The following is an 11,206-nucleotide window of genomic DNA, read 5'->3' as shown; positions in this document are numbered from 1 at the left end:
GCAGGGGTGTGGTTGTTGTGGGAGGTTGGCTTGGGAAAGGCAGAGCATGAGTGGAAATCAAGTCAGGCCCTGATAATGCAATGGGCCACAGACTATTTCAGAAGGTGGGGTTCTGGTGAAAGCAAAAACCACTTCAATGAAATCAGATTTCAACCAAAAAGGCTGAGGTTCACTTGAGAAGGGTGAAGTGTTATTTTGCAACTGGTGGTTGAATGTGATCTGGTCACTTGGCCTGGGAGTCTTTTAAGAGAGAAGAATTATAATCTAGGCCAGGGTTGAAATTCTGACACACCTAGCCTCCCCAAAGCCAGCATCCCTGAAGTAGGGAGCTTGAAAAGAGGGCTGCTAACCTTCCCTCAGGTGGGGCCCTGCTGAGAAGTCATATGTCATAGTGCTGGGCCTGTGTGCTCTGGAGCCAGCTGCCTGGGTCAGAAGCCTGGCTCCACAACTTACCAGCCACACTGCCTTGGGCAAGTCACCCAATCTCTCTGTGCCTCCATTTTCTCTACTGTTATATGGGACTAAGGATGGCACCTTCCCCCATCAATAGGATAGTTACAAGGATTAAACCAGATCCTTGGGGAAGGATCTTTAGCACAAGGTCCAGAACATGGGGACACTAGAAGAAGGTATTCCCTAAAGTGAATGTCAGAGTCATATCTGGAGCCACAAAACTGGTTGCTGGAGAAGTGGCTGATCCTTGCTAACCCCGAGTGAAGTCTGTGACAGGGAAGAGACAGCAGCTGGCTGGGGGTCAGTCAGGTGGCTGGGAAATGGTCTGAAGATTGTTAGCAGTGCATTGCTCAACTTGCCAGTGGGGTTTATACTTCCTGTTTTCAGTGTCTGGAGCCCTGATGCTGCTGCTGCTCGTGTTGAAACACGATCTTTCTTAGCCCCTGGGGGAGAATGCAGAGGCTGAGAAGCAACTCAGTGTGGGCTGGGCTCCTTCATACTGTGCCTTTCTCTCCTAGCAGGTTTCAGCCTCCACAAAACTCACGTCCTGGTGTGGAAGAGGGCGGGGGGTGGGGGGGTTCCTAATTCAATTCTATAAGAATGTACTGAGTTTTATGATAGTAGGCACTGTTTTATGAGCCTTTACCAGGTGCCAGGGTTTTGGCTAAGAGATTTTGAGTGCATGAATCCTTATAACAATCCTGGGAGGTAGATACTTCTTTTATACCAATGAAGAAGTTCAGCTCAGTTCAGTCACTCAGTTGTGTCCGACTCTTTGCAACCCCATGGACTGCAGCATGCCAGACTTTCCTGTCTATCACCAAGTCTCAGAGCTTGCTCAAACTCATATCCATTGAGTCGGTGATGCCATCCAACCATCTCATCCTCTGTTGTCCCCTTCTCCTGCTTTCAATCTTTCCCAGCATCAGGGTCTTTTCAAATGAGTCAGCTCTTTGCATCAAGTGGCCTAAGTATTGGAGCTTCAGCTTTAGCATCAGTCCTTCCAATTAATATTCAGGACTGATTTCCTTTAGGATTGACTGGTTTGATCTCCTTGCAGTCCAAGGGACTCTCAAGAGTCTTCTCCAACACCACAATTCAAAAGCATCAATTCTTCGGTGCTCAGCTTTCTTTATAGTCCAACTCTCACATCCGTACATGACTATTGGAAAAACCATAGTTTTGACTAGATAGACCTTTGTTGGCAAAGTAATGTCTGTTTTTAAATATGCTTTATAGGTTTGTCATAGCTTTTCTTCCAAGGAGTAAGCATCTTTTAATTTCATGGTTACAGTCACCATCTGCAGTGATTTTGTAGCCCCAAACAATATAGTCTCTCACTGTTTCCATTGTTTCCCCATCTATTTGCCATTAAGTGATGGGACCAGATGCCATGATCTTCGTTTTTTGAATGTTGAGTTTTAAGTCAACTTTTTCACTCTCCTCTTTCACATTCATCAAAAAGCTCTTTAGTTCTTCTTCACTTTCTGCCATAAGGGTGGTGTCATCTGCATATCGGATGTTACTGATATTTCTCCTGGCAATCTTGATTCCAGCTTGTGCTTCATTCAGCCCGGCATTTCACATGATATACTCTGCATATAAGTTAAGTAAGTAGGGTGACAATATACAGCCTTGATGTACTCCTTTCCCCATTTGGACCCAGTCCGTTGTTCCATGTCGGGTTCTAACTGTTGCTTCCTGACCTGCATACAGATTTCTCAGGAGGCAGGTAAGATAGTCTGGTATTTCCATGTCTTTAAGAATTTTTCACAGTTTGTTGTGAACCAATCAGGAAACTGAGGCACAAAAGGTTAAGAGTTGTTCCCAAGTCATACAGGAATTTAGTCTGGGCCACCTGACTCCAAAATCCATGCTCTGAACCACTGCATCATACTGAATGAAACAAGCTAGATTATGGGGATTAAAAACTGAATGCTCTGGGTCCTTGCCCTCCAGGGGTCCATGGTCTGGAGATTCTCTGAACAGGAAGGCTAGGAGACCTTGTACCTTCAAACCCTACTCAGAAATCTAACTGTTCATGCAGAGAATGAACAGAATATCCTGACCACATCTTGAATTTACTGAGTCCTTCACATAATCAGGCCAGTTGTCCCCAACAGATCTGAATCAGGGATGCATATCAGAAACACCTGGGGAGTTTTTCTAAACTCACGAGCCCTGGCACCAGTCCTGACCTGAATCACAGCCTCTGTGGGTGGAGCATAGACTATCTACCTATTTTTAAAGTTCTCAGGTGACTTAGTAAAGAAACACTGCCAAAATTCACTAACATAGCTTGGAAATTTCAGTATTTTGGCATCCAGCTATAACTCCTGGCTTGCCTTCTACATCCAATCTTTAAGAAGTTGATGTTTGGTTCAAAATATATGTACACATGCATTAGGATATCACTCAGCTTTAGATTCTGAACTTCCCGATACTGGGGATAGGAAAGGCTGGTCATGAACTTCATTAAAACACCGGGGAAACTCAGCACCATCCTCATACACAAATTATGGGAAATTATGTTTTCTGTTTCCTGAATGCCACCAACTCAAGCTGGGCTGGGTTTTGGATCAGCAGCTTGTGCATGTCTCCCGCTTTGGTGAATTCAGCCCAAGGATCATTGGGGATAGAATGAAGAGAATATGGTGAGACTAATCCTAAAGACCCTGGAGCAGGGCATGGCAACCCACTCTGGTATTCTTGCCTGGAGAATTCCATGGACATAGGAGCCTGGCTGGCTACAGTCCATGGGGTCTCAAAGAGTTGGACACAGCTGAGGCGACATAGCACACACGCAGTCCTAAAGAGGATCACCATGTAAAGTTGAATACGATGTGCACTGCCCAAAGGCATCAGGCTCGGGAGGGGAACTGAGAGTTGACAAAGCCTGCACACCATTTATCACGTTGTGGACTTCTGGCTTGGGGCACCTTTTTTTTTTTTTTTTGGCCACACCACCAGATGTGGGACCTTTGTTCCCCAGGGATCAAACCTACGCTTCCTACATTGGAAGGTAGAGTCTTAACCACTGGACCGCCAGAGAAGTCCCTGGGGCACCTTTTTGTACCTTATGTGCTATGGAGGATCTGCTCTACAACTCTCCTAGATTCTCCTTCCCGAAGGCCCATTAGGTCCAAGATATAGCCCCATGGAAAACCCTGGGATGCATTCCACCATCGTCATCTTCTACTTTTTATGCTCCCAACTCCCTCCCATACAAGCACCAGGAAAGAGCCAAAATCTTCAGAAAAATCACATTTGATTGATCATATTTATTCAAAATTACAAAAATAGATATAAATAAAAATACCAGAATATAATCATTAAATATTCAGTGTACAGGAGTGGTCCTTGCCTCACTCAGTGAGGATTGGATGAACTCAGCTAGAAGGTCGGAAGGGATAACTGGCCAAGAAAACATCTATGTGAAACTGAAACTGCAAATTTAGTGCTTCTCACAGTCTGCCCCAAAATGATACATTTATACACATCATCACTTGGGAGGCCCAAGAGGCCCCAGGAGTGACCCACGACTTCTCCAAACAGGCTATTCTGTATGACGTCACATCCAGACAATTTGGGGAAGTATCTAGTCTTGCAGTCAGACACAGAACACCAGCTCTTACACTGACACAGCTTGCGCACAAGTGTGCAAACATACGCACGCATATATTACGTTTCCTGATACATCCATGGAATGTCAGAGCCCTTCCCTCAAGTTATTAGTGTCTCTACTCTCCAAACCATTGTTCTTTCATTGGTTGAGCTCTCTCAAGAGACCTCAGTTGTGTTATACTTCCTAATTGGGAAATTATTCATTTCCCAACAGTGGGCCTCATGAATGGCCCACTGCCAGGGAGCTGGGTCTCCTTCCACCTATGCACAGGAGATGCCATTTTTAACTCCAGGAAGCTTTAGTCCAGAAATGGACAATACCATCCCGGTTCAGGACCACCCTTCCATCCTGATCAGGAAGGATCTGGGCGTCCAGCACCCAGACTATATCTACTCATTAAGTAGACTTAGTGAGGCTAAGTCTACTGTCGTTCACCCTGGGGGTACCACAAGCAAAACCACCTCTGCAGAGTCCATCTTCCTCAGTTTCTTCCTTACATATAGCTGTGCAGCTGGCCCTACTGCAAAAATGACGGTCAGCATGGGAGTGGGTGGTGCTTTCCTTGGTTCTCTGGGGTCCTTCAGAGGACAAGGTTAATCTCTCCCCTGGTGTGAGTGTTGATCCAGGGCAGGAATTTTGAGACCCTTGTGTAGACTCCTGGCTTGTACTTCATGGCACAGTCACGGCCCCAGCTCACAATCCCAGTCAGGGTCAGGCGGCCTTGGATGGTACAGACCAGAGGGCCCCCTGAGTCTCCCTGTTAAGCCAAAGACACAAAAGGTGAATCCTAGGAGAAGTGAGAAGGGGGCCAGTCATGCCAAAGAGAGGAAAGAGAGTTTCCTAGAGTCAAAGTCCTTAGTGACTCCCCATTTCCTACCACATCAAATTTAAAAATCCTCTGCTTGCCTTTCAAAGTCCTGTTATCTACAATTCCATCTACATTTTCAGACCCTATACTTCTCCTTCCCATCCCAAGATATGCTGTGGTCATTCTCATTTTTATATCTTGCAAACTGAAATGCTCTCTAGACTTCCCTCTGCCTCCCTATGGATAAGAGTCACATTCTTTCTCGCTAAAGCGCCCCCTGCCATGGCCATGGCCATCTAGCTGGTGCTCACCTCCTTCTAAACAGCTGATCAGTGATAATTCACACGACACTCTGAGCACTACATTGTACGATTTTCTAATGTTTTCTCTTTCTTACGGTCTTAGTCCCTGTCCCTTTCTGAGTCTGAAGTGCCTAGCACAGAGCCAGGCTCTTGACAAATGTTTGGAGCCCCGGTCCTGGTCCTGGCTTCTTGGGACTTTGACTGGAGAGAGACTCCCCAAAGTAGATAGGAAAAAGCCCAGAAGCCCTGGGAGAGCAGGGTGATGGAGAAAGATGCTTGGAACTCTCACCTGGCAGGAATCTGTTTCCCACTGTGGGTCAGCCGCACATAGCATTTTGTCAGTGACTTCAGCGCCATAGTAGTGGGGCTGCTGACACACCTCATGGGAAACCAGACTCACAAAAGTCATTTTCAGCTCATCTGAGTAGCGATAGTCAGCTGGATGGAGGAAACAGGGAGGAATTTATGTTAAGATGTGTCTGTCCAGTCTGCACACTGGGGCTCTGTCAGGGAGGGGACCAAAAAGTGTCCTTACCAGGGAAAGCCCTTATTTTTTTCCCACCCAAAATCTAGGTCTTTACCCCACCTGTAGTCCCTCACCCATTTAAATTTATGGCTCATCAGTTCCTAAATAATGCTCCCCACTCCATCCCTAGACCCATCTGCTGCTTCCACCGTGCTCCCACCTCTTTCTCCACAGTCCTCCCTTGATCAAGCTGAGCTCACTTCCAGGCTACAGCACTTTCTCCAGGACCCTCTCAGCCAGACCCAAATGTCACTTACAGGGATTCTCTTTTCCGAAGCCAGTGATCTCACACCTTGTTCTAGAATGAGCATCTTCATGTTCTGGGGGCAGGCAGATGGTCTGTATGGACCGGGAGGGCTGTGCACACTGGCCTCTGCTGGTACGGATCTTCAGCAAGGCTAGGGGAGCAGGAAGGAGGCAGAGGAGAAAGATCACCACCTGGTCAGGGGGTTACCATCACTCCCCTCCAAACCCTGAGGCTGTCTGTTCCTGAATCAGTTAAGGTCAGAGGGCATCCTGGGAGGTCTGGTGGTAGCCTGTCACCTAAAACAAGCCTATTCTGTTCCATGCTTCAAGGGTTTTGTTCCAGTTGCTGACAGAGGCTTACACAGCCAGGGCTACTGCATTCAGCTGTATGGATTTTTTCCTGCAGAAAGCCCTGACAGAGGTAGTTGGGCTGAAACCAGCCCCAGTACCCTCTCCAAGTTCTATATCCTGGGACGGACAGAGGCTCCATCCCGCAACGGAAAGGGCGTCCCAGTCCAAGCTATTGCCACCCAGCGGAGGCTCCCTGTTTGGAAATTCAGGGACTCTACAGAGGAGCACCAGGCCTCTCATGTTTTTCACTCTGAACCCTTCCCTACCGCTCCCTTTAAAGCGGGGTCTTCAAGTTCCCCTACAACCCCAACTTCCCACTCAGGTCTCTCCAGATCGCCTTCCCGCCAGCTATCATCATTGAGCAGATGAGGGTTTTCCACTCACCAATATCATTGTGGTGAGCAAGGCTCTCCGCACTATAGTCCTCATGCAAGATGAGCTTTTCCACCTCAAACTGCATCTCCCCACGTGTGTCGGAGTTAAGCCGTGACTGACCCAAGTAGACAATGTAGTTCTCCTTCTTTGGGTGATCACTGTGGGGAGATCAGTCAGACAATCTGATCTTGTGAGAGCCTGTCACTCTCCCCTCCCCACCACAATGACCTGAGAGCATCACCTCTCCCCAAGGCCATGGGCCATGTAGAGAGAGGCTGAGGGATCAGAAATAAGGAGAATCTTTTGCTGGGAAGGAGGAAGGGATTCCTTTGGGCAGAAGGGTCAGGGCCAAGAAAGAAGGAACATACATGAAGCAGTGTGTGGCGCTGACCACCCAGCAGGGACTGATGAGGCTGCCACCACACAAGTAGGTGATGGAGCCTCCTCGATGCCTCCTGTAGATGGCTGCAAACCAAGGCTGGTTCTCGGCGTTGGTGACCTGTCCCCCAACAATCTTAAAGCGAGGCCTCAGAGCCTTCTGGCCACATTGGAACTCTTCTTTCTCCCTAGGAGAGGAGGGACTTTTTCCTGGAGAAGAAAGAAAGGGATGTCTTGGGCAGGGAGGTAGGATAAAGTGTTTTTCTCCTGGTCCTCTGACCACCCAGTTTTCAGGGCCAGGCAGGCCTCCCTCCTCATCCCTCCTGTGATGCAATAAGGGAACGTAGGAGTTTGTCACCTTCCACCCCACCATCATAAACAGGCCACTGACACTTACCAACAGAGCAGTCCTGCACCATGCAGAACTGGACAAACTGCTTTAGGCCAATTTGCACATAGCACCAGGGCCTTCTCTGATTGTCTGGGTTCCTGGCAACATAGAGGGGAGGAGGGTGTCATTCCAAGCCAAATTGCCTTTTCTGTATCTTCCCCTTCAGAGAAGACTCAACCAATGGCCTTGATTTCTCATACTATGGCCAGCACTTGGCAAACAGGATAGTAACAGGGGTTTCTGTGAGGCCATGAGGAAGGTCCTTGTTACCCCCACTTACCACTTACCTGCAATAATTGTGTTTCCCCAGGCCCAGCTGAATGGCATCAGATCTGTGGGCATGGTACATTTTCAGAAGGACGGTGGGAGAGTCCCAGGCCAGGCAGGGCCGGCCACTGAGGTCTCTGTTGGCCTTCCCTCGGTAAGAGTGACCATTCCCCTGATAGCAGGTTTTCGATGTATCTGTGGAAGAATGTGGGGATGAGAAAAATATTAGAGAAGGAAGTTCAGACAGGCATTTTAGAGAACTTGCCAGGCCTCAGATGATTTCAGTGAGGTAGAAGGTCCTAGAAAGAGTCTCTTTCCACCCCCATCTTACATTTGTGCAGCCCCAGCCTCATAAGCTGAGAAGGCAATGGCACCCCACTCCAGTACTCTTGCCTGGAAACTCCCATGGACGGAGGAGCCTGGTGGACTGCAGTCCATGGGGTCGATAAGAGTCGGACACGACTGAGCGACTTCACTTTCACTTTTCACTTTCATGCATTTGAGGAGGAAATGGCAACCCACTCCAGTGTTCTTGCCTGGAGAATCCCAGGGATGGGGGAGCCTGGTGGGCTGCTGTCTATGGGGTCGCACAGAGTCGGACACGACTGAAGCAACTTAGCAACAGCAGCAGCAGCAGCAGCTTCATGAGGCAGTGTGTGTTCACTGTACATCACATGGGGGTGAAGATGCCCTCCACTCCACCTCCTAACTCCTGCCTGCTCTTGCATCCTACCCATGTCTCCCTGTCCCCAAATCACTGGTACCCCTGTCCCCTCCCAGTTAGAGTCAGGACCCCCATACCTATCTCACAGTGTTCCCCTTGGAATTTCTTTGGGCAACTGCATCGCTGAATGTTGGAGAAGTACTTGTAGGTTACACATTTTCCTCCGTTCAGACAGCCACAGTTCGCTGGAAAACACAAAGGTTGGAGGGTAAGCAAGGAGCGTGGGAGTAGGCCAGGGGAGAACCAGCCTTGAAGCAAGAACAGGGAGGGGCTGCCCCCTGAGGCTTTTCCAAGATATCTGCGCTCAAGCGGTAGATACTCACATTCACCAGACTCTTTATGAACTTCATTGCTGCCCTGGAAGAGAAGGGGAGTGGAGAGAGAAAGTTCATCAAAGGTTCCATGCTCCTGAGACCCCAGAGTGAAGATGAACTGGCTCCAATCCCAAAACTCACCCTCCCTCCAGTTGCCTCTCTCCTCACCCTGTTCATGTCTAACTAGATCTCATATGGAAGATCATAGGTTTCCAGCAGGGAGAAATGAACTGACTCAAATAAGCTTCACAAATCAGGTGCCAGCAGGTTGGGGCAGTCCCTGCGGCTTCTTCTTCCCTTGCCAGCAAGTGCAAGCTCCCCAGTTCTCAAGGCCCCAATGCCACACCTGTCCTTTTTCCCTGTTTGGCTCTACTGTTGATTAATTTTGGAGGACTCGGGCTGCCTATGCAGCCCCTTCCTTCCCCTGCGCCGTTCCGGGGTCTTGCAAGCCGCCTCCCGCCACCTAGAGTCAAAGCAGGGAAGCCACTCACATCAGAGTCGCTCACGACCAGGGCACAGACGAGCAGGCATGCCAACAGGACCCTCATGGTGGCAAGGCTGGGGCTCTAGACAGAAGCTCTGCATGGGAAGGAGAAGTCAGGGGAAGAAGCGGAGGAGCGCGAAGGCGGACGGGGTGGATTACTGCAGTTCAGGGCTGGAGCCCCTAGGTTCCCTGAGGGACGAGCCCGCGGTGACCTGGCTCCCCGGGCCTGGCCCGTCTCCCCTCTCTGGAGGTTCAGGGGGTCGTAGCACAGCCTGGACCCGCCGCTGTAGGGGTATACATAGGCACGGGGTGCGGTGACTCAGCGCGCAGACGCAGCCGAGCAGGGGCAGACTGTAAGGGGAAGTAAAGCCGGCAGGATCGGGGTCCCCCGCCTCCACTCTGCGCTCTCAGGGAGGCTCACACTCACCCGCGGCTACGGCCAGAGGGGCGCAGGACCGGGACTGTGGGGACTTGTAGGCACTCTGATGCTCCGCCGGGGTCTAGGGCTCCAATCTCTGCGCTGTGCTGCCAGCCGGCACTGCAGGCTCTATATTAGTACTCGCCCCAGTTCTAGCCCCGCCCCAGCCCGGGATCGCCCGGTCCGCTCCCTTCCCTCCCCTCCCCTAAGGGCGCGCCGCCACTTGGACCCCGCAGGCTTCCACAACCGAAACCGTGAGGGGCAGCACGGTCCCCAGGGGAGGGGACGAACCAGGTCTGAACCTAGACATGGAGAGGTAACTAAATTCACCGCCCCCTCCTTCCATTCACCTGGCCTGGGCCCGCCGGGTGCAGCACCCTCCACCTCCCGACTTGCCAAAAGGAGAGGCGCTAGGGAGACTCTCCCCTCCAGTAAACCAGCTCTTCTCCACCCTCGGCCTCCAACTGCCTAGGACAGCGATTCGGACCCCTGGGCTTAGGGGCATAGCCCGCAGCTCATACAGCTGTGAAGTCTTTCTCAATGTGAAAATGCACGCTCGCTGAAAACACCAAAAAAAGCCAAAAACCCTGCTTACTGGAGCTGCCCCTGTAGTATGCCGGCTTCTCCAAAATCAACACAACCAGTGGATAAGACAAGCTGAGTTTATTGCTTACTGCAGTAAGGCAGTTTGGTCGTGTCAAGGGGTGGGGGAGGGCGTCGGATTTTATTGAGAATTTGTAGATTGGTTGGGCTTCCCTTGCGGCTCAGCTGGTAAAGAATCCGCCTGCAATGCGGGAGACCCGGGTTCGATCCCTGAGTTGGGAAGATCCCTGGAGAAGGGAAAGGTTATCCACTCCAGTATTCTGGCCTGGAGAATTCCGTGGACTAGTCCACGGGTCGCAAAGAGTCGGACACGACTGAGCGACTTTCACTTTTGCAGTTTGATTTAAGGGAGGTCTTTGAAAGTGAGGGCTTGATAAGGACTGGATAAGAATCCTGCTATGATTCTGTAGGATTGTGAGAACAGGGCTTCCCAGGTGGCATGAGTGGCATAAAACCTATCTGCCAATGCAGGAGACATAAGAGACTTGGATTGGATCCCCCGAGGGCATGGCAACCCTCTCCAGTATTCTTGCCTGGAGAATCTCCCTAGAGAGGACACAGGAAGGCTAGAGTCCATAAAGTTCCAAAGAGACACGATTGAGGCGATTTTACACTCACCCACGTGAGAATAAAGTCTCAGGGCACAAACTGTCGATGCTTTCTATTGAAGTTTTGATGTGTCTTCCAGGAAGTTCCTCTAATGAACCATCCATAGTATTGTCACTTAATAAAGACAGTGGAAGAATAAAGCCTTCTTAATGTAGAAACTTGTTTTAACCTCTGAGGAAAGGAATTGGGAAATTGGAGGACACGAATAGGAAGATTTATTTTTCACTATATGGCCTTTTGCACTGTTAAATTTTTGAAAATATCCTTGTATATCACCCATTCCAAAAAGATAATTACAGTTTTAAATGCATGTTTATTAAGTATTCTATATC

At 49.7% G+C, this 11,206-nt stretch overlaps 1 protein-coding gene across 2 annotated transcripts; it reads right to left on the bottom strand.

Moving 5' to 3' along the window:
- Positions 1-3,714: 3,714 nt before the first annotated feature.
- PLAU (plasminogen activator, urokinase) lies at positions 3,715-10,975 on the bottom strand. Of its 2 annotated transcripts, none has more exons than XM_061405391.1 (11): positions 10,884-10,975; positions 9,252-9,782; positions 8,770-8,803; positions 8,524-8,631; positions 7,743-7,917; positions 7,462-7,553; positions 7,055-7,274; positions 6,696-6,844; positions 5,972-6,112; positions 5,478-5,626; positions 3,715-4,835 (listed from the first exon to the last, which is right to left on the bottom strand). In XM_061405391.1, exons 2-11 carry the CDS (start codon positions 9,306-9,308, stop codon positions 4,659-4,661), a joined length of 1,302 nt encoding a protein of 433 aa, XP_061261375.1. In that variant the 5' UTR covers positions 9,309-9,782; positions 10,884-10,975; the 3' UTR covers positions 3,715-4,658. The 2 variants fall into 2 exon arrangements, with proteins under 2 accessions (XP_061261375.1, XP_061261374.1); XM_061405390.1 differs by lacking the exon at positions 10,884-10,975 and having other exon boundaries at positions 9,252-9,339; positions 9,672-9,773.
- Between the last annotated feature and the right edge of the window lie 231 nt (positions 10,976-11,206).

Source organism: Bos javanicus, chromosome 28, assembly GCF_032452875.1.
Source record: "Bos javanicus breed banteng chromosome 28, ARS-OSU_banteng_1.0, whole genome shotgun sequence".
In the NCBI taxonomy this organism is placed as follows: domain Eukaryota; kingdom Metazoa; phylum Chordata; class Mammalia; order Artiodactyla; family Bovidae; genus Bos; species Bos javanicus.
The sequence above is the reverse complement of the archived record's forward strand: the minus strand, read 5'-3'. Positions and strand labels throughout refer to the sequence as shown.

Bases quoted from the DNA above. Each gene is read 5' to 3' on its own strand.
- PLAU (XM_061405391.1), bottom strand. From the start codon at position 9,308: ATGAGGGTCCTGTTGGCATGCCTGCTCGTCTGTGCCCTGGTCGTGAGC. The intron at 5,627-5,971 runs GTAAGTGACATT...TCCTCCATCCAG, and splicing joins CTTCGGAAAAGAGAATCCCT to CTGACTATCGCTACTCAGAT. The intron at 4,836-5,477 runs GTGAGAGTTCCA...TTGGCTTAACAG, and splicing joins GGGAAACAGATTCCTGCCAG to GGAGACTCAGGGGGCCCTCT.